Source organism: Dryobates pubescens, chromosome 8 (genome assembly GCF_014839835.1).
Source record: "Dryobates pubescens isolate bDryPub1 chromosome 8, bDryPub1.pri, whole genome shotgun sequence".
Classification (NCBI taxonomy): Eukaryota; Metazoa; Chordata; class Aves; order Piciformes; family Picidae; genus Dryobates; species Dryobates pubescens.
In genome coordinates this window covers 28,952,896-28,976,071 of record NC_071619.1, presented here as the reverse complement: position 1 = coordinate 28,976,071, position 23,176 = coordinate 28,952,896, and the positions used below count along the sequence as shown (strand labels likewise).

The 23,176-nt window shown below is 43.4% G+C and overlaps 1 protein-coding gene across 3 annotated transcripts in view; it reads left to right on the top strand.

Annotated features, from left to right (window-relative positions):
• ARHGAP6 (Rho GTPase activating protein 6) overlaps positions 1-5,855 on the top strand; it is a 265,583-nt gene extending 259,728 nt beyond the window's left edge. For all 3 annotated transcript variants that reach the window (XM_009896998.2, XM_054163469.1, XM_054163470.1), the window contains exons 11-13: positions 1,501-1,763; positions 3,214-3,294; positions 3,752-5,855. In XM_009896998.2, the coding sequence (XP_009895300.2) occupies positions 1,501-1,763; positions 3,214-3,294; positions 3,752-4,461 (1,054 nt within the window). In that variant the 3' untranslated portion in view covers positions 4,462-5,855. The remainder of the gene's footprint in view (positions 1-1,500; positions 1,764-3,213; positions 3,295-3,751) is intronic.
• Positions 5,856-23,176: the final 17,321 nt, after the last annotated feature.

Below are 23,176 nucleotides of genomic sequence, written 5' to 3'. Positions count from 1 at the left end.
TCCTTTTTTTTTAAATGCCTTCCCAACACTGTCACATCAACCACACTGGGAAGCCTGAGCCGGGCTTTGCTGAATGGCAGCTCTGGTGTTTTGAGTTGGTCATAGCTGAGGTTCAGGATCATTTCAGTGATGGATTTCTTGCTGGGAGTTACCGAGGAATCAATGGGACACACCCCACCCCTCCCCAAACATTATTGAATACCATAGTGATCATGATACTGAATATATATATTTTATGTTTTGACACATGCAATAAGTAAATCCATCAGAAAAAAACTCAAAACAACAAAGCAAAAGAGCCAAGAGCTTGAAAATAGTATTAAGCTCTGTCATGATTTGTGTGTTACTGTCAGTGTGCAGTGGCTAGCCTGTCTTACCACTGTGTGTTTTTCTTATTCTCTCTCTTCAGTTTGATTTCATTTTTCTGGGAAGCAGGTTATTGTTCCATGACAAGTGCTGTGCTTTGGCTGCTCACTCAGTTCAAGCTCTTGTTGAATTTGACTCGGAGAAGTCAGTATACACTTATGGGAATGAGCCTCTCCTGTAGCACATTCAATTAGAAAAGATAATAATGTGAGGTCACTGAGAGAAGTGTTTGACTCAGGAGAAGCAAAAGATAAGCATCTGAGAAACAAAGATCAGGCTGCAGAGAAATAAGAAATGAAAATATAAATTAGAGAGGACTAGTACAGAAAAAGCTGCATTTGTTTTTACAGATTTCTATGTTCTCTGTGGGAGGTTCAGTGACTCCCAGACTGCCTCCTGTCTGTGACAGTTCAAGAAACCTCCCTCAATGTTCCAAACACATTTCAACAATGACAGTTGTCTCTCTGAGCCTTGGCTGTGCTTTGGTGGGAGTTTTGTTTGGTTTGGTTTGTTTTACCTCCCCAATATTAAATGTAGGCCTTGCTGGTGGTGATGTAAAGGTGAAAAGGCAAAAGAAGTTGTAGCAGTTATCAACAGAGCAAGTTGGTTGTTGTCACCATCAGAACTATGGTAGATACATGTGCTGGTCCCTGGTAGAATATTTACTTTCTGGTGTCTCTAAAAGAGGATCCTTACAGCATGAGAGGCAAGCTAAGGTTTTGGGTTTTCTGTGTAGCGCTTCAGAATGCAAGGAGCGATTTTAGAGTGCTGCTTAGCATCAAACTAATCTTCCCTATCATGCCCTCAGATTTACTGTTGCAACCAGCTGAATTGTCAAGGTAACATAGGGAATTGATTCACTGTTTAATTTCCTGTGGTGAGCTGTACCGTTGTGTGGTTTCTGTTTTCCCTTGACAACATCTTTTGATTTTTAGTGACCTCTGCTGGCCACTTCATGGCAGAAGTTTTATTCATGGAACATTCACCTCTGTGCCGCTTCTGAAGTGCTTTCATTTCAGTAGCTGTGGTCATACTCCTGCATTTGGTTTTATTTGTCTGATGTCAAACTGCATCTGTAGCTGTGAATGTGAAGAATGTTTCATTAATAGTAGTTTGTTTATGAAAATTTCCCAGGAGCCCTGAGATGCTGCGGTCAGAAGGTTCCTACTCCACAGGAGGAAGGCATTCTTCCACAGACTCCAACAAAGCTTCAAGCGGAGATGTTTCCCCTTACGACAACAACTCCCCGGTACTCTCTGAGCGCTCGCTGGTGGCGATGCAAGAAGAAGTTGCCCACAGCCCAGATAAGCTGTACAAGGTACCTGAGCAGTACACACTGGTTGGACATTTGCAGCCTAAGACAAAGGAGAATTCTTCTGCATCACAGGCTGGAAAAGGTAGAGTATGTCCTGCTTGTGTTCCTTGTCCTCAGTGACAGGTGGAGGTTTCTGATGTAATTGACAAGCATTGGGTTTGTATCATCAGCTGCCAGGATTTGAGGAACAATAGTGTAAATAGCCTTACAAAAAATGTTTTGTGTGTTGAGCCCGAAGGGCTCAGTCCTGCTTGCTGTTTCAGTGAGCTGTCAGGGTGCTCTCAAAACTTGGAGCTATTATTAGGAGAATAGAACTGCCTGTGTCCTGTCTGTGACGGCACAGCAAAGACTGACTTCTAGTCCTGCTCCATAGGACTGCAGTACCTGCAAGGTGTTATGACCCAGGCTTTGGAAAAGTCTGAGGCTTTAAGATGGAAAATGACAAATTTTCTCCAATTGAAAAGAATGACCTCAAGAGCCTCTCAGTGAAGAGCACAGCTGAGCTGCACAGCTTTACATCTGCTGACCCCTAGCAACACTAGCACAGGGATCTGTAATTTCTGTAGCTATCTAGGGAGTGCACACCTGAACGATGACTCCTGTAAGGCACTGTGGTGTCAACTGATAGCTCACCACCACTTCGAGTTGCTTTTAATTTAAAAATACTATTAAAAAAATATACATGAATGGAATATATATTTAGTGAGCCAAACTTTGAGAATGTCCCATGCTTGGGGATACAGTTAGCTGTTTGGTGGTATTTTAGAGGTACTGGTAGACATGCATTCCCTCTGGGATTGAGACTGTAGTCTCAGTGTTAAGCTTCATACATGCCAATGGGCTTTTGTCTTCCATATCCACCATCTAAATCTCTGAAGAGAATTCAGATTTTGGTCAGACTTCTTGTAAGTGATGAACAGGAAATGCATGAAGGTTTATCACGTTCACTGTCTTTCGGACTTCAGTGACACTGGAGCATGACAAATTAGAAAATTCCTTCACTGTCAGATGGAATCAGAAAAAAGTATGAAAGAGCTGTGAGCCAGCACAATCCCTGATGTGGGCATTTCATTAAATCTCCATTCTTTGACAGCTCTTCTGTGTCAGACTCAAGAGATGCTGCAGGCTGAGAGAGCACACCTTACAGTGACCCCTGGGGCAGGGGCTGCCTGAGGGAGCTTTGCTGTTCTCTCCCATAAAAAGCACATGAACTACCTTGTGTTCACCAAGGCCTCGAGTTCTTGTGCACATTCTCCAAGGTGGAAGACCTAAGAGAAATTCTGTCCTCTCAGTAAACTCAGGCCTCCTGCCCATGCAGAGCTTACTGAATCCATTGCAAGAGTTGGGCCTGAAACAAGTAACTGTGAGGAAATACACTGGAGTTGTTCCTGTTATGTGCATAAGTTAGCTGCCAATGTATGTTAACTACTTTGGTACCTTATGTAAGGTCCTACTTTTCCATGTGTATGCTTCTAAATAATGGATTTAAGGCGATCCAGTCATGATTTTTTCCTGTTCTTACTGGTGCTTAGATGTTTCCGAAGATCATTTTGATATCTGGGGCACCTGGCATTCAACGCTGAAAAGTGGCTGCAGAGATCCAGCAATGACAGGTCAGTTATTTGTCAAGTTTTAAGCCTAAATCTGGCAAAGGCTTAAAGAGTTTCTTGGTTTGGAGAAATTGTAGTGAAACCAGTAGGAGAACATTGTCTAGAGTTGTACCTCTAAGAAGTGGCTGTTCAGTAAAACCCAGAGAAGCAGAGTGGTTTAGCAGAGTGGTTTTACAGGGTGGTGACATTTCCAACTGCCACCAGCTCATTTAAAAGTTGTTTTAAAATCGTGTCTAAAACCAGTCTCGTGTTTTTCTAAAAGTCAGTGGAAGATGGACACCTGGTGGGGATGTGGAGGGCAGCTGCCACCATGGCAGGCACACAGACTGTGAGGTTGGCACTCCTGGGTGCTAACCCTGCCGCTGGGGCCCCAGCAAACACCTAACTGCTACTGCCTTTGTTTTCCTTTGTTTTAAATTATTGCACAGACTGATGTTGCCTTTCTGACTCTGGCCCCCAGGTTCATATGGGAACATTTATGAAAGCAGCTCACTGCGACCTGGACAGTGCTCTCTGTCCCAGGGGAACCTCACCATGTATTCTCCTTGGTGGCAGAGCAGCTCCTCTGACTTGGACACCAGCAGAGAGGTCATGCGAAGGAGCCAGACAACTGCTACCATTGCTGAGTGTCAGCTCCATCCCTCGGTATCTCGGATGTGCAGTAACTCACAAATTCAGGCTGGCAGTAGGAGTTCAGGCCTGCCACACTCCAAGTCAGAGCAGCACTTGACTTTAAGCAGTGTGGAGGACCTCAGTGAGCGTGACTCAAATGCAGGTTGTTCGCAAAGCGCAGCCAAGCCCTTCTACAGGAAAGAGCGACCACCACCTCCCTACCCAGGCACAGCCAAAACAAGCTCTGTGTTGTCACAGCGATCCAGTGTTTCTTCAACATTGCACTCTCTGTGGAGATTTCAGCGCCCAGAAAAAAATTCAGGGACCAGAGCAGCTGGAGGACCCCCAGCCAAAGCTCCTCCTGACCAGGCCACATCCAAGCAGGAACATCTGGCCCCGCACACTCAAGCAGGTCACATCTGTTCCACAGCACCTCACAGTCAGAACAGTAAAAGTATTTCAGAGGCAGACTGGCATGATTGGCAAAGGGAGAGGTGGCAGATTTGGGAGCTATTATCAGCTGATAACCCTGATGCCCTCCCAGAAACCCTGGTATGATCGGACTCCATGGAACTGCCCCTCGTACCTGTGCCTCTGTCTCCGAGGAAAGCAGCGGTGACCTTGGAGAGCGGGGAGGGGGCTTGTTTGTTTTATACCAACTGAACTGCCTATGCTTTTGGTAAACTTTGTTCACTTTAATTTCTTAACAGCACTGTCAAGCAGCCCCATTTACAAATGCAGCTTTTGAGGGGGAAAACAAAGGAAGATTTATTCAAATGAACTCCTTAGGCAAAGGGAGGCCGTGTGTGAGATCAAACCCTGGCTTTGGTGTTGCTGCGAGTGTATTTATATATCTGCGGTTCTGGTGATTGTATATTCTGTCATGGGTATTGTATGATAATCATCTATTGTGTTTTCATCTGCAGATGCCAAGCAATCATGACTGCTTGTTTTAAAAATCACTGCACTTAACATTGCCATGATATGCGTTGGAATCCTATAGGAAGTGCACAAGCTGGTTTCTGTGCTTATATTAAATAGAAAGAAAACCCTGGAGGAAGTTGTCCTCCTCTTCACTGCCTATTGAAAAACACTAACATAGAGTGGAACATTGAAAAGCCATATATTTTATAAGGGTAGTAGTGAGCTTAGAGGTTAAAGTACCAAATCTATATTTTTTTTTCCTTATATTTACAAACAAAATTAAAATTTGATACAAGATTGTAAATTTTTTTGTTTGTTTTAAAGATTCTGATAGGAAGCAGCTCAGAGAATCGACCAAGAGCGAGGCCAGGCCAAAACCCACTAAGGAAGGTCTGCCTTCCCATTCTAGAGGAAAACCAGTGTTATGTATACAGGATATAATATATATATTTATAAAGGTATCATTTTGTGTGTTGTTCTAAAACAGTAAACTGGAATCCAAATTTCAGAAAACCAAACCAAATGAATGGAGGTGTGTCAGAGCTGGGAAAGAATGTGGCTTTTCCTTGGAAATAGCAAAGCTTGAGCTCTAAGTTAGGGAACGCTAAAAAAACATAATAGCTACTAAATGCAGGCAGCCATAGGAAAGGGAACGTGGCGTTTGGAGAAGCTCACAGCTGCATTTCTATCAATCCTGTGCCAAAGTCGGGGGCAATTGTACTTCTTCAGTGACTGTATGGTGCGTTGTTAAATGTTGCCGTTTTATACCCGTCCCGGTGGAGTTGACTTGCAAAACTGTCTGTGGCCAGCAGGTGGCGATGTACTTCAGTATTCTAGCGAAAAGTCCTTTTTTATCACTTGATAAGGGAAAGTATCATAGCAAAAGAATTTTATAAAGCGTATTAGTCTTAATTTTAATGAAGTTGAAGATTTATTCAGTGATGTTGTCTTTAAGTTCTATCTTGTGCCATAATGATGTGGAATAAAAAAGCTAAGCAAAATCCTGAGCATATTTTTTGCCCTTATTTGTTTGTGGGTTTTTTTTTGAAGTAAGGTTTATATCAAACCTGATGCGTTTTTACTACATTCCTGGGTATCTCTGTTAAAAGCATCAAACAGGATTAGGAGCTTAAGCACCATTTTCAAGTACTACTTAAATACACAAGATCCAAGATTTTACTTGTTCTGGTCTTAAAATCCATCCTATAAGGATGCCATCATATCTCCATTTCCTGAGTAAATTACAGGATAAAAACACCAGCCCGAGGAAAAAGGAGTGGGGTTTGGCCTTGGGCTGTTGTAGCACTGTTGGGCTGGCCACCTTTTGTGTGTGTGTGTGAATACTGCATTCAGACTAAATCTCAGCTCTCTTCTGGTGATTGCAAAGCATTTTCAAATACCACCTTGATAAGAGACTTGATAGGAAAAGGTTCTTGCATGCAGCTTGTTGCAGCAGCTCTGTGTCAATTTACAGGGAATATGAGGGAGGACAGACATAAACTCTCACAAGCAATCTTCTCTATTGATCTTCTCTCAATATTATCCCAGGCTTGATAGCGATTTGCTACAGGGACTTAAAGCTCCCTAATACTCCTGAAAACCATGTATTGTGTAAATCCTGCTGCAGAAGATACATTATTCACTAGATGTCCATCTCTTTGTTGTGAGTTCTTTTCTACATACAGAAGCACCATCATATTTTGGACATTTTTAGATGTCTGATGGTTACTCAGCCTCACGAAGAGCTTGCAATGCACCAAAGAGCTTGCTTTGCACCAGTGCCTCTGTGCTTGCTTTTTACCAGTGCCTCTCTGTGTTCATGTGTGTGTACCTGTGTCTGTTACCATCTATATGGACTTTGTGTGAAAACAACCAAACACCACTGATGGAGGACAACCTTATCTGCCCCCATACAGTTGCTTGGAAGAAAAGAGGTACAGAATAAATGCCACTGAATTAAAGTAACACTTGTCAAAATTACATAGTTCCTGCCTTGTTATTTGAACAGGATAGAGCAGAAGTTACCACAAGCAGGTTAAGCGTGGAGTAATTTTTGGCTGTATCACTTTCCAGGGTGAAATTTGTGACATAATTTCCTTTGATGTCTTCTTTATAAGTCATAAGGCATGTAGCCATGGAAGATTGCTTCTAGTTTTATGCTGGTAGTTCTGATTCCATTTTAGATCTCTGCAGCATTGTTCTTCCTATGATATGTGCTCTGGTGCAGCTGTATCCCTGTGGGGGAATCAAAGACATATCTCTTTCATTTGCGAGCATGATTCCTGTTGTAGCAAAAGAGTCAAGAGTCTCTGCTTCAGTAAAGAGCATGGTAGAGAAGGTCTCTTTTGGAGGTCTCGAGGCCTCTGGGCAACTTCCTAGCTCTCCATTCCTTCCATAGCTTCCTATCACACCATGCTTGTTTTTGACTAGGACAGAAAGAAACCATCTTTCTCCCAACAGTCTCCATTACTTCCTTTCCCTCAGGGAGTGTCTCCCAGCTGGGAGGAGGAGTGTGCTGTACTTGCAGGTGAGCCCAGAAGAAATGAAATCTGCATCCCAAGGGTGAAGTGCCTCCAGGCTGCCCACAGGGCAGGATTTGGTTTTCTCTCTTCTGTTGCAGAAATGAAACATGAGGAGAATGGGTGCAGCTCTAGATGTGAGCCAAATGTGAGCCAAAGGAAAAAGGAGACTTTAAAATGCTACTTTAAAAATTGTGATTGCTGTTGCTACCATCTTTTAAAACAAGTTGCACAGTTGTGACTCATTCCAAGTCCATGCTCCCCTGGTAAGTTGCACCTTCTCCCTCTGCCCTACCTTCCTATCTCGTTCCCTTACACCGGCTCTTGGAGTGGTGGGAGATATCCCAGGGCTTGTTGCTCTGGCTGAAACTTGCCCTTTGCAAGGAGCATGTAAAATTCAAGTAGCTCAGTGCCTTTCACAAGTGGTGGGCAGAGGGGAGGAGAAGGGACAGTGTCAGAGACGGGGGAGAGGAGGAAGGTGCGACTGGCCAGCCTCTCTGGCAACAGTCTCCAGTCTGCTGTGTGTTTCAGCTACTCATGTAACTGCAGGGCTTGCTGCTCCAGTGTGTTGGCAAGAGTCCAGCCAAGCACTTGAGACTGGCTCTGTGTTAAAAGCCCGAGCCAATCCAACTGCTGGCCAGGGTGCTTGAAATCTCTCCAGTGCTCCGCTGTCTACACTGGGAGCCTAGGCTGCTTCTGTGTCAGAGGTCAATGCCACTCACTACTACTCTGCTATTGAAATAACCTGAGTCAGTGGGCTGGGATTTGTGGTTGTGTGGGCTGGGGTAGATGTGCTGGTTTGTTGTTCGACAGGCATTGGTTGAGGTAAAAAAAACCCTAGTTCCAGCCTTTTTAGAGCACTATCTTGTTCCATGGAGCTGGTTTGGGAGAGGATCAAGGATTTCTTTCTTCTCTGGAAATGCACAGGATGTCTGAGCTTCACCTTGCTCCCCTGTCTCACTTTCCCTTCATTTACATCACTCTCCAAAAAGAAGAAAAACTGAGTGGCTCCACTGCGGTGCCACATCCTCACTGAACTGCAAAGCAGTGGAAATGGTTCTCAGTTCCATTAAAGAGTGTCCTGACATCAGTAAAGCATTTTTACAACATCACTGAGAACAGTGAACTGCTGCTGTGCTACAGTTGCTTTAGGGGAAGTCATCTCAGTGGCATCCAGACAGCGCTGCAGAGACCACAGAACTGTTCAAGGCATGTAGACACCCAGAGTGCTGGGTCATAAAATGCACCATCTTTGAGAAGAGCATTCATGTCATTTTCATGAACTTCAAAGCACCTCCAAAGGTGATACCTACACCTGGAAAAGTCACTCACAAGCTCCCTTTTTGTTCAGTGGAGAGAGGCATATTTCTGCACCACCGTCCATACAGTCTCCCTGAGTTTTTCATTGAAGGATGGTCCCCTCTGAAGGGCTCATCACTAGAAGAGCCTATTTCTTTCCATTGTCAATATATAACAGAAACCTAAATAAGTTGCCCAAATAGAGACCTCTCTATGGTAGCCCTCCAAGTTTGTCTGAATGGGTCCCAGTCTAAGGGTCTGGTAAAACAGGAAATGGATGGTCCCAGCAACAGTAAGAAAGAGCATTTAGTAATGCTGTTACCTTGAGCATTTAGTAATGAAGAAATGCAAGATGGTCAGCACTCTTTTCCCCCATGGAAAAGTGAAACTTCTCCCAGAGGCTTCCATGGCTGGGCTCCACCTTGGTCTCCTGGCTGAACCTGGTGCTGGTGGGGCTGGCAGAGAGAATGCTGCTCCTAGAAGCCTGGAGAGGTAGGCAGCAGAAGGAGATGGTACAGTCAGCTCTGCTGGGTGCTGTAAGAAATCCATGCTTCTTGGGAAAGTGGGTAGAAAAAACTGCCAGGTCTGGAACTGCATGGGGAGAGGGAGGGGAGAGGGAGGGGAGACTTCGGACCGAAAAAATACTTTCTCATACAAAAAAATAACAACTGCGCGCGGTAGCCTGCCAACACACTGTTCACTGAGGGACAAGAATCATGTGGTCACTTTGGGAAGAGTGAGTGTTGAATATGGAAGCAGTAACTGGCTTGTCTCCTAAAAAAAGATTTAAACGGGTGAGATGTTGAACAAACTCTTCTTTGCACCCACAGGCTAGTTCTGTAACTCCCAGTAGCCTGCTAAAGGTTACCAGCTATGCTTTTGCCCAGGGCAGGAGCGACATGATGTAGCTGTGACCTGATTTCTGGCAGCAGGGAGAGCTCAGAGCTGTAAGGAGGCTCTTCGGAAATCTTTCTAACAAACCAAACAGGGCCCAGGCTTCAGTGGTATCAGCCACTTTGCAGCTTGGGAAAAGAGCAGTGAGGATGAAAACCAAAACAGAGTAAGGGAGAGCTCTGGAGTAGCAGCCGTGTCTCTCTGGAGCTGTTGGTGCAGGAATGGTATTTCATAGGAATGTAGAGCTGCTAGCTCTGTGAGCTGGCAGTGGTAAATGAGTGGTAAGACCTGGGGAGCTGGAAGAGTCCCCTGTAAAAGGAACAACTACGCTAATGAAAAAAGAAAGAAAGATAGTTTCCAATGGAGAATGAGTGTTGTTTTCCTATCCACTGACAGGCCAGTTTCTGACTCCAGGCTTTCTCACCCTTGAAGAGTCAAGATTTTCATCCAGAAACATCCAGGATCAGTGCAGTTGAGTAGTGGAGGGTCTGGGAGCACCAAAGAACAGAACTGAGTGCCATATAAGGCAGGCAAAGAACTTCAGGCACTGAGGACAATAAAGGCAGTGTTATCATCAGAGCTTGGCTTGCCATGCTCTGCTGTGCTGGAGTTTGTTTCATTAATGTGAAATGTAGATAACTTCTCCCTGGCTGGAGAGGTATGTCACAGCTTACACAGGAAACCACCGTGAACCTCTCAAAGCTAATAGCAGCTAGATAAGATCAGAGTTTTCAGGACATGATTTGTATTTACAGCTTAACAATAATAGCTTCCATCTCCCCTCTTTTTATTTTTCCTTTTTATTTCTTTCGCAAATACCTAATGTTGCTATAAACCTGTCCAGGCACAGCAGGGAGGACATTTCTCTGCAGTGCTACATAGTAGGAAAGGGTAGCAGAGTATACTGCATGTCCAGTGTAGTGCTAGGCTTGGATTTGGTGTTCAGAGCTAAAAGCTGGCTCCTGCTGGCCCTCAGGTTTACATTTATCTCTGAAAAAATCTTTGACAGGAGAGAGAGAGACAAAAAATCACCCCATGAACCATGATCATGGTGCTTTTGCTGCTCAATGAATGTCCACATCTTCACAGGCAGCTTGGTGGATTAGCTGTGCAGGGACAGCCCTCCCTGGCAGAAAGCCCCTCTCACCCATAACTGCTACTGTGAGGAGCACACCTACCTCCCATCCTGATGGCAGCTGTCAATGTCAGCCATGCACAGCTGTGTGTGACTGCAGCAGGAGCAGTGCTGATTCTCCTCCAGGGCCCTGGGGCTCCATGCTAGCTCCATGACCTGTCTCCATTTCTTCTCAGTTCTCTACAGTACATCCTTCAAGGCTGATAGATTTTGAGCAGGAAAAATACTCCATAGGAGTTTTCCATCCCCAGCCCAGCTCCAGGCAGGATCTCAGAGCAGCTGAGCACCCAGCTCTCACTGCCAGCCCACAGCCTTTCCTGTGTAGCTGTGTCAGATCTGGTGATTGGAGAAGCCTTTGTAGAGCAGAGAAGAGATTATGCTGTAAGGATTAGCATTGTATACCCAGAACTTCTTGCACTTGTTTCCAATCACCCAGCAGATGTTGTTTGTTTGGCAGACATGGGCCAACATGCTAGCAGGGCAACTGAAGCAGACCTTTCCACTTAGAAAGTTTCTGCTTGCTGCACAACTGAGTTAACATAAATCCATTATAATTGGATCAACAAGAGCCATGCTGAATGCCTGAATTCTTCCACCCAGCAAACAGGCTGCTGGGCTGAGTTCCTTGTGGCAGAGACCCAAACCTTGCCAACCTTGTCCCATCTGAAATGGATGTTCAATGAAGGGAGAAAGGGAAAACCAACTTTTCTTAACTATATCCATATGGGCCTTGCCTTGCAGCTTTTTATTTTAATCAGTAAACCAAGACACAAGTCACAGAGCTAGGTCAGGTGGAAACTGGAATACCTGTTGCATGCTGGAGCTTGTGGACCTTTACTTTAAAATGTGAGATTTTTGGGCTGGGTTCCCACAAAGGGATTAACCAAACAAAGAGACTCATTGCCCAGCTCCCTGCAAGTCTGGGTGCTAAGCTGCCTTTTATTCTTTCTAAACATTATACTCTTGTAGATACAGCAGGAGAGACATAAAACTAACTTTGTTTTGTGGGACCTTTTCTAAGGCCATTAAGTTCTGCTTCAGTTTTTCTGCTTGTTGTTGTCACACGTTCAACACCAGGACCACCCTGAGGCCACCGCTGAATGATTGGGCTGCCAAAGAAAGTCACTGGAAGCCAGATCAGGCTCACACAATATTGACCAATTGGTTTGACTGAATGCAAGAACCTGTCATTTGCACAACTGAGATTGCAGCTGTCAGAAGAACAGATGCAAAGCGAGTGTGCACTGTGAGGGAAAACACAGCAAGAGCTTTCTGTGTGCTTCAGACAGTACCTGAGGCACTCGATGGGTTTAGCAGCACAGCGCTGCAGGAGGTGCCCTCGTGGCTCTCATCTAAGGTAAACTGTGTCCATTAGAATGACTAGCTTTGATTTTAAGCACAATTGCTGGAGATCATAGAGTGTATGTAAGGATATTGCAAGTATTATTACAAGGCAAATCCTTGGACAGCCACACATCCTTTCCCTGTGCTGTGGGAGAGCAGCTGAGGAAACACAGCACTGCAGCCCTCCTTTCACAGCTTCTTTCATCCCAAGCAGAAGTTGGGTCCCCTCCTAATGTCTGTTCTCAGAGTCAAGGGCAATCCTTAAACACTTACTGGTATTTAGCCTTAGTATTGCATGATAGGTGCTCAATGGAGTGAATGAGGTGGTTCTAGAAAAGTCCCTGTGGTCTGATGAAGTAATTTAGAAGGGACTTAGTACAGTCTGGAGTTTCAGGCAGCCTGAAATAAATTTCACCAAATCCCCTTTCAAAATTAACTGACACCACTGCACTAGCTACCCAGAATTTTGGGGGTTACCTTCTTTTTCAAACCAGAAAACCCTTCTTACAAACAAAATCCCCAGCTTTGATAGCACTCCAGTTCTGCTGCTATTCCTAAGTGCATCGTGATATCTTGGGCATCACCCATGGTCACGCACTGGCAGCTGCTCTGGAACTGTGATAGTTACATGACAGATGCAGTCAGACCTTGCTGCTTTTGCTGGGATGAAAATGTGGTCAGTTTTTGTGGTCTTCCTGGGCCTGGAGTGTTAGGTAATGGCATACCAAGGACAGTTGCTGCAGCCTTTGTTTAGTGTTGCCATCCAGCTGTTCTTCTCACAAAACTGTTTCTGAATAATTTCTTGTTTTCTCTGTCTTCTGTGCTCTGTACATTTTTGTTTCCCTGTTCTGTCCTGTTGCATATACTTAATGCTTCCCATGCCTTTACATTTTTTGGCAATGAACTCCCCAGGAGCTTTCATGCTGCTCAGACCGGGGTCGTCCTTTGGGGCCATCCTGTCCTCAGTGAACTGAAATAAGGATGGCGAGATGATGGAAGGTAAGGATTTCATCTGAGTCAGGAACTATACTGCATGTATCTATCACTGCTATCATGGCTAGGAATGGAATGGAATATGAATGTCTTTTCTGTTCAGGAACCTGGCAGGTAGTGCTGTGCCAGAGAGGCGAGGCAGTAGTTTCCCCTCCATCCTGCTGCCTCTAGAACTGCTCCTTTCTGAGCCCATTTAAAGAAATCCTATCTGATGGGTCCACATTATCTTCCTTACTTCCCAAAGCCATGCACTAGATGGACTTGGCAAGATCAGTAACACTCTCAATCTCAAGATATTAGTTGCAGGTTTATTTTCTGGAACTGTATCAACAGTTCCTTTTAAATATATTAGCTATGAACTGTTGTTCTTTATAGGACCAAGAAATATTTTATTTACTAGATGGAAAATTATTCTTATTGAAGAGAAAAATGCTCTTATGGAGTGCTGCTCTTGTATAGGCAAGCCTGGAGGGGCGGGCTGGCAGATTCGTTTTAATCCCTTTGGAAGGGAGGAAGCTTGAGGAGAGGGATTATTTTCTTCAAGCAAAAAAATGTGGATTTGGCATCCTAAATCTATTTGTCTGAACTTGCTGGGTAGCATGCATTCTGTTGGTTTTATGCTAGAAGGATAGAAGGGAGTCAGGCATCTCTGTAGCAGGAATGTGGAAGACCCAGTTTTGAAAACTTTCTCTTGCTAAGCTGGGGCTTCACCTGCTTCCTCCCTCACTCCCTGTTCAGTTCCCTGAAGGCTGGGGTATAAACTACGAAGCTAAAGGGTATTTTCAGGAAGATCTTCCTCAGGGTGACTTGTTCATGCTATGCCATGCATTATTAGCATGCAGGTGTTCTTTGGGAAACAGTATGTGACAGGGCATGCAATGGGAGGTGAGATGCGCTGGGAGCAGGAGATGCAATCCAACTCCTCAAGGCAGCAGCCCAGCGTGTTCCATAAAGCTCTGCAGTGTGAACAAGGAAGTGAGGGAGCTCTGCCCAGCTGACCTTATCACTGGAAAAGCAAAGCATGCAGAAATCAGATGATAAAAGTTACACAACCTTACACAGAGAGTGGGACTGAAGCTAAATTTTCCATGCCTTGGGTAAATGTCCTCACTGCTTGGGTGAAGAAAGGTGTGTTTGGGGGAGCACCAGTACTGACTGAAACGTCTGGCTTAGGCCCTGCCAAGTGTTTGCTTGATTTGGAATGAAATTTGGGATAATTTCCAAGAAAACAAACCCAAAATTTTCAGTGATCTGCTCTTTATTTATTCAGGCCAGCTCTTGAACTGAAAATATTCATTCCAGGGCACACAATGCTGCCTCAGAGCAAAATGCTCATTCAGATGTGAGATGGACAAAAGCAGTAGCAGACATCTTCGGGCTGCTGTGCCAGGGTTTCCCAAGTATCTTCAGGAGAACAGAGATGCTCTTTGTCCCTTGCACAAGAAATAAGCTCTTGCAAATAAAGAAAAATCTCTCTTGTTCTTTTCCTCATTTCAGATGGTTTGGACCATGCTGGAGTAGGGCTTGTTCCTATAGGTGTAGCCACCTATTTCAGCCCATTTTGAATTGTTTCTTTGCTAAGTAAGTTGAAAGAATTAAAGAAGGGAAAAAAGCATGAACATAGGCAAAGGGAGAACTTGTGTCCCTCTTGCTTGCTCTCATGGTTACTTGCTGCAGGTAATGAGTCTAAGTACACATCATTTACTTGGTACGCTTGGCTTAGTGCACTCATTTTGATGTCTGAAGGTTTTTACACAATATGTAGCAAATCTCAGAGGACAATGAAATGTTTTGCTCCTTTGGAGTGGAAACAACTGAAACTCCCTTTAGGATTTTTGAAACAAGGCCTCCTGAAACACCAGGCTTTTATTTGCAAAGCTGGCCATGTAAATTTCTGCTGAAAACTGAGACTTTCTTCCAGGTGTGTCTTTAACCTGTCTTTCTACTGCAATGTTAAAACATGGCCCTCCCAAGCTTCTTCCAGGGCAACAGCAGAGCAATCATTAAGAAATTTATACTCCATGAAAACATACAAGACAGTGAGTGTGCTCAGTGCTTGCAGTGAATATGTCTGTCTTCAGAGGCAGCATGCTCTGTGAGCACTATTGTGGCTGCAGCTGGGGGTACCTGTATGCAGAGGGAAGTCATAATTGTTGAGGTCTTTGAAAATAGATGCTTTTATAATGCAGCTCTAGCAGGAAAAAAATAATATGGTCTGTCAAGAGAAGGAAACAATTGGCATTTGCAAGAGAAAGGTTTCCAAACATGGTTAGTGCAGGTTTCATCTAGAATCTGTGTGCATCTAGGTAGGAAAAGACAGAGGCAGGAGGGAGGGAATCACCGGTGTCAGTTCTGTAACCTGAAGAGAATTTATCTTACTCTGTAGCTCTTTCAGCTGGCTTCAACATTACTGTCCCAGTTTTAAGGCCCTTGGAAATAGGTGTGTGTGTGTGTGTATCCAGGCTGGATGAGGCCTCGAGCAGCCAAGTCTAGTTGAGAGGCATCCTTGCCCATGACAGGGAGGTTGGAGTAGATGATTTCTAAAGGTCCCTTCCAGCCTAAGCTGTTCTACGAAAGCCCTAGTAAACATTCTTCACATTATCAAGGACAGAAGTTCACTTTAAATGACCACCTTCAGTCCCTATCTGCACTAAATGAAGATTTAAAGTCTCAGGAAGGTTATTTTCAGATTGGGAGTTTTGCCTTGGTAGTTAGTCTGAGGAGCTGCTCTTTCTTTACCTCCACATAGCATAGCATATGCACTGCTCAACACTCTTCTGGCCAGAAGAGCATAGCTTCAGGTGTGCTTGTGTGAAGCCTGTCTGCATGCAGGCATGCACTCTCACCCACTGAATAAAAAAGGTGAAGTGCATCTGGCATGCTCTGTTCCAGTAAAAGTAAAAGGAGTGGGGATTGATCCCAAGCATCCTGTCCCTCTTGCCCAGAGACATCATGTCTACTCAGAGCAGCATAAAAGGACATCCATCAGCCAGGAACTGTGATCATCCTCCTCCTCTGAGCACCTTCCACTGTGGATTTCTGGCTTTTCTGGTGGTTTTTTTCTCCTTTTTCCTCGGATCATGATGATGGCACAGCTAGCTAGACTGAATGCTCTCTGGCTTTGGTTTATAGGAGAAAAGAGCTTTAAGCACTTAATGTATACCTCACTCTGTATTTCCCATCAAGTATTTTTTTTCTTTTAATGGTTTACTTATGCTTTCTAGTGAATAAATTGGTATAACAAATAATTTATGTGCTGAATATAAAGAGATACATCTTTGTTTCTTACAATACTGCCAGAATACTCTCACAGTCAGGATCGAGTCCTGTCTTTTATAAGGACTTAAAATCCTTCTAAAGTTCTGCATATTTTCTCTCCTCTTAGGTCACTAAGTAGAGTCTGCAAGAGTTTGCTTTACGAAAAGATAAATACAGGAATAATCCAATTTTCCTCTCCTTCATAATTCACTGGATTTCTAAACTCGAGTGACTGGACATGTCCTAGCACATGAGGATTTGCCCAGTGAACTAGGAAAACATTTTGAACTTCAGGAACACATCCAGCTAGTAATGGAATTTACACTCATTCCCTCCTGTCATCAGGATTTTGCATAGAAAGTGCTCAGCACAGTTTCCCAAGCATTAACCTGTCTGATGCCACAATAACTCTGTGTTGCTTCTACCTTTACTGCATCTGCATGCTGCCTCTCCAGCCTGAACCCCAGAGGGTTGTTCCATGCAGCCCCTGACAGGTAGGCAAGATCTTGGGAGGGGACACAGCTGGGCCAGCTGACCCAAACTGGCAAAAGAGGTATTCCATGCCATAAGATGTCAGCTCAGATATCAGGACTAAGTGAGAGAAGGAAGTGTGGGGATATTCACCAATGGCATCTGTCCTTCAGAGCAATCATCACATGTAGAGCCCTGCTTCCTGAGACCAACAACCATCTTATGATGGGAAGTAGAGAACAAAATCTCTCTTTGCTTTTGCTTTCCACACATGGCTTTTGCTTGTGCTTATCATTATTAACTTGTTTCTATCTTATTACTGGCTGTTGTTATATTCTCCCCTGTGCATCTAAGAAGGGGAGGGATAGAGCAGCTTTGGTGGGCATTTGGCTCCCAGCCAGGGCCAAACCACCACAGCCATGGCCATACCACCACAGCCATGGCCATACCACCACAGCCATGGCCATCTGTGTATCTAATAAAACCCCCAAACTTCCCTCTCCCTACAAACTTTGTGGTTCTTTATCAAGATGAGGGAATAAATACTGAAGAGTCTGGCCTGCAGAATTATTGTTTTCTAAGCTTCACAACGTTAGGAAGTACTCAGACAGAGCCTGTGAAGAAAGAAAGCAAAACAGAAATTCGGATTGATTTCTGCTTGAGGACCAGGCAGGAGGTAGCAGGCCTCAAGAGCTTGTTGCAGGCTGAAGGAGCAGTTACTGCCCATCAGAATCACAGAAGCATAGAATCAGTAAGGTTGGAAAAGACCTCAGAGATCATCAAGTCCAACCTCTCACCCAAGACCTCATGACTAACTAAACTATCTATCTAAACTAACTCTCAGGACAAGGTGCCTCTTGGTTCTTATGGAAATCAGCAGTCACATTTCAGAGGAATGCGATCCTCCTTGTTTCTCCTTTTCCCTTTTCCTTAACACTTAGCACTTCATGCTTCTGAGGATTTTGAATTAAGTATTTACTAAGCAGAGTACCTCTCCTTCCTGTTGCATGCTTGGCTTGGAGAAGATTTTGTTCCTTTGTTTTTTGCTAGGGACATGCACAGCATTATGTCACTTGGGCTGCTTGCCAATAACAACAAATACACAGGGGGCAAACTACATTATTCTATGTCACACAAGGAGTGTTGCTATAAAACACAGTGCTGAGGGAAACGTTGGGCTCTGTGCTGAGATATTTGAATGAACCCTGAACGTAATCCTATTAAGAAATTATGAAAACCTGAACCAAAACTGTGAGCAGGGCTCTCTGTGTGACTTGTCTCATTCCATCCACATTAAGAATCCTACAAAAGCAATTGCAAAGCCATACAGATGACTGCAGATTCTGTTTGCAGTTTAAATTGAAGATAGAGACCGAGCTATGCAGCCAGACCTAGGCAAATTCTTGCAGCTGATAGAAGTTACACTGTGGAACTACTTTATCCAGAGGATTATATGGATTATATAGATTATTTATTCTATGGATTCTTACATTGGTTTGGCTCTGCTACAATAACGAAGGCTTGACTGTGTAATTTCAATTTAAGTATCTCTATTTCATTTGTTAAGCAAACAAAGCACAGCTTCTGCTATGTAACCCTCTGTGGTTTTATATTTCTGCACACACACAAGGAGCTGAAGAAGCCCAGTTTACCTTTGTTAGCCATGTGTGAGGGGATTTCAGTATTTTATTCACTAAATGGAAGTTTTAAGATCCATTTAATGTTTCTCTCCTTTTGTCCATAGAACATTTGCAAGTGGTAATTGTGTTAAATCCTCCCCCCCCAGAAACATATTCTCAGGCACTCAATCCAGATGAACTTTTTAATGTCATGAAGTGAGCATGTAAGTGTGAGGGTTTAGGAGGAGAGAAGTCCTAGGAAGAAGACCCAAATAAGGCTTCAAGAGTCTGTGTAATTAAACATTTTTTTCCCCTGTTTTTATCCTTATGGTGTGTTAATTTTGTATGCAATGCCGTTTATTTCCTGCTGTGTCTTAGAGTTTCTATTTTATTTCTGCTTCCTCAAGTAGGGTCCAGGTGGAGCATAGGTGTCTGTTCAGTTGTTCTGGCACAGCTAAACAGTAGGCCAGGTCTTGGCACAGATGGGTTCAATGGCAAAAGCAGAAAATGCATCTTTGGTTTCATCCAAACACTTCTGTATGATCTAAGTCACACAGAGCTCAAGTTGCAGTTTGAGTTCAGGTTTCCATAATCATTTTCTTAATGAGGTTGTCTCTGGGATTCATTCAGTTCTTCCTTGCAGAGGTCATGGGGGGATTCTGAGCATGGAGAGCAAGGTCCACTATGAAGCCTCCACAGACATAAGGTGCTGCTGCTTCCTTCCTGCAGGGAAGCTGAACTTGCACTGAAACATCTGGGAATTATGCATGGGGATAAGAGACAAAATGTTTTTTCTCTAAAATCTTTTCATTGTTTCTAGTTTTTTTTTCTCCTCAGAGTGATGAAGAGAGGGAAAGCCTCTGGTAGTAACGTTCAGGGGACTTGTGTAAGAGCTGTGGATGTTTTGCCCTAATATTACAAATTCTAAAAATCTACAGGGAAAAGATTGATGAGGCCTCGACTGACTGCTCTGTCTTGAGGGGTGTGACTGCCCCTCACAGCACAGAACCTGTGCTGGCCTCATCAGAATCACCGAGAGAGAAGCATTTCCTTCCTCCAAGCAAGACAAAAAGGCAAGAGACATCTTTTTTAGCATCCTGACAGTTGTATTGCCAGCTTCCTAAGTGAAACCAAAACAAATTCCTGAGGCAAATTCCTTCAGAGAAGTGCCAATTTTCTACAGCAGCCTCAACCTCAGAATATAAGTAATGCTTGGAATGATGCAACAGAAGCAACACATGGGTCATCTCTGGCTTTCTGTAGCATCCTTGCTGTATATACTTGCACTACAGTGTTCAACTGAGTCCTTGCTGCTCTAAGTAGCTTGTAGATAGATAGAGTAATAGACAGAGACAGAAAAATGAGACTCTGTTCCATGCAGATTATAGCAAAGAATGGGCTCCATTAAAAATGAATTCTTTTTATTGTAGAATGTAAGAAAGGGGGAAGAAGGCAGAAAATATACTCACACAGCAATCTTAAATAATCCAGCTGAAACAGGGCATATTGCACAATGTTTACAGCAGTCAAAAACCTTCCACAACTCTCATTTATTCAAAATGTAATTTGGGCAACACATTTCAGAGACAGTTCCAGAAAGAAAAGTGTTAGAAGAACATTTCAGAATGGTTCACAATATAAAATCATTTGCATGTAACTTTGTTGCTGGAGCGCTTTTATTATTGAATTTCTATGAGGCTTTTATTACCGAGAGTGATTCTTGAGACTCCTACAAAACTGAGACAGTCTCCTCAGGCTCCAACAAACTCTTTTGAACAGAGGAATTCAGCACTAGCTAAAGTCTTCAGAACATGGCTGGGTTTGCTTTTCTGGTAGGATGTGCACACTGATGATGACAGTGTAAGTGGTATAAAACAATACATACAAATGCTGCACAGCCATCAAACCTCTGCAATGGTGAAGTTTGTACTCAGCCACTGGAGAATGGGATAGGTAAAATGAAAACAGCTTGAGTTTATAACAAGTAAAAAAAGGTCAACTGGAAAATGTTAATGATTATTTATTTATTTATTTATTTATTAAATTTGCACTTCAGTTTTTCTCTGATGTTAAGAGCAAGGTCACTTTTGTTAAGGCTTTAGGCCCCATAAGGAGGTTGGCTTTTATTCCAGAAACGGATTTCTTAAAGTGACCAAACCATTCAGGGATTAAGCAGGTTTAAGACTCCTGACCTGACTGAGGTTCTCTAATGAGTGAGGTGCCTCCCTTTGACAAGGCCTGGGCATAATGCCAGAGAGAAAGGCGATGTGCAGTTAGTTGCCTAGTGATGGGGAGGTCCTGAGGAGAAGGATGATCCACCTGTGCAAACCCAAAGAGCTGGAAGGAAGCCTACAGGGCCTCTGCATACCTGTGCCCTAAGGTGCATTACTGCATTGCTGTGGCTCATGCCTGCCTGTCCAAGAGAGTATCACCAATTGTTATCTATTTTGGCAAAAAACGTTGACTTTTAACCTTCCCAGTTTTATTGCCATTTTATTCACCTTAAACAACTCTAAGCATTCATTGTCTGAATAAGGCTAACCTTTGCTCTGTTTTTCTTTCAATAGGAGAATATTAATTGCATTTCAGTACAAAACCATTCTAAGAAATGCCATTTTAACACCACAACATATGTGAAGATTGTCCCCACGCAGCTCCCTGAGCTCTTTGCAAGCTCATGTAACTGCAAAAGTAACATCCACAGCCCCTGGCACCTGAGGTCTGTGCCTGTAACTGCTGTTACAACATACCAGCCTTTGGAAGAAGAAGTGCTGAAAACAATAGCCAAGGCTCATGCCAAAAATACTTTAGATGGAAAGCGAATTTTTGAAGTGTTAAGCTGGCTTTGAAGTCTGTGAATTGATTTCCTTTTTTAACAGTGTTCTAAAAATAATGCATAAGGAAAAGAATACCTTTACCAAGCTACTCTCCCCTCAGAGCTGCAAGGGAGCTCAGTTCTTTGACTTCATATATGCTACTTTTAATCACTATTTTTTTTCTTCTTCCTTTTTTTTTTTTCTAATGACCCTGGAAGAGGAGGGGGAGAGGGAGGGGAGGAAGGGGAATCATTGTTTGCCTCTGAGCCCCAGTGTCTGCTAGAAATTACTCATGTTTGTTTCACAACGGGGTGTGAATTACTTGGTTGCAGTCAAGCATTGTTTGGAAATATATTTTGGAATGTTTCATTTATGAAAGGTTTTTATTTGCTTAGGATTCCTGATTCTTTATTTCTTTCAGCTGTTCACATGTTGTGTTGCTACAGTGCTGCTCACTTCTACAGTAACGGGTTCAGCTAATAACCAGGCATTTGTTTCAAACTACATCCTGAAGCAGGGTGAAAATCTGACTTCTGAGAACTGCATTAAACCAGGATCTCATAGACTGCACATTCTGCTAACAGCGGTCCTGGGACTTAGCTTTTAACAGAAATATTTCATTATTTCCTGGAAATAATTAAAGAAAAGGTGGTCCTACATTTGTGCAAGTGTGGTGAACATATTTTCAAACGTGATGATTTGGACTGAATCGTTTCAAATCTTTATGATATGCTGGAAGACAGGAGCTGATTTTCCACTTTGTCTGACCATAAGTGAATAGCTACATAAAATGGATCTGAATTCCTTACTGCTGGATGATCTGGGAGACTAAGGCTTGCTTTACTTTTGGCAGTGGAGGGGAAAATAGTGGAGTTTTCTTTTCATAGTGTTGATTAGAACTGGATCACTTCCAGTTTAATCCAAATGTTACTACCACCATGCCTAATTTGTCAAAGGAAGGAATGTGCCTGTGGGAAGGACACAGAGGTGGTCGGGCTGGTGCAAGCATTAGAGCTGGAGTGCTTTTCTCACACAACACCAAGATTTGAAGGACCAAGCTGAACACCAAAACTCAGACTCAGGCTTCTGACTCACCCTTAAAGTGCTGGGTACCAGAACCTACTTGTGGCTTGGTATTTGTGGCCTTGTAAACACTTTTGAAGACTGGGACAATGAATTCTGGCATTCTGGAAAACTAGGATTGTGAAAATTGAACTTTGCTAACCATATAAATACTTGTGATCATAATGTTGATGTTCTGCTCCCTACCCAGCACTTGCTGCTGGTTTGCAGGAACTACTTTACTATATTTTCTTCTGGATCTATGTTATTTACTTACATGCAAATGAGCAGCTCACCTCAGCAGAAAAGTGTGGGAGGTGGTAAGTGCAGCCTTTGGGTCACAGTTGCCATTTTTTATTGTATTCATTATGTGGAGACATGGATAGGAAAAACCTCCTGAATGACCTAATCCAGCCCACTGCTAACCTAGCCAGCCATAGAATCCACGTGTGAGAAATTTGTCTGTGCAGACTTGAGTTCTAATTCCTTTACTCTTCTTGAAAGGCTGCTGATAGCATTGTTTGGTACATGATTTGAGGCCTTTCTCCAAGCACATGTGAACATCCCCAGTCAAAACTGCCCTTGTAATTTGTTTTCAGCGGCTGTAGCTCTTTACACTGGTGTGGAGAAGGCTGTTTTTCTGATTTGGAAGCTCTTCATACCCTTTAGCCTCAGTGTAAATGCCTGCTCCAGAAAAGTGCAGACGTGAAGTGGCATCTGGATTTCTTTCTTTCTTCACCATTTTTCAGCCTGCTGCTTTCTATGTTCTTCTTAACTAACTAACTAACTAGATAAATAAATAAATAAAGGGAGTCAGGGCTGAAGTGTGGCAGGAATCTATTTCTTTAGAACATTTCTTTTGCCCTTGATGTTTCTGACCTGCAAATTTTTAATCAGTTTCTTTTTTATTTTGCTTTTCCTCAGATCTATTTGTTTTGG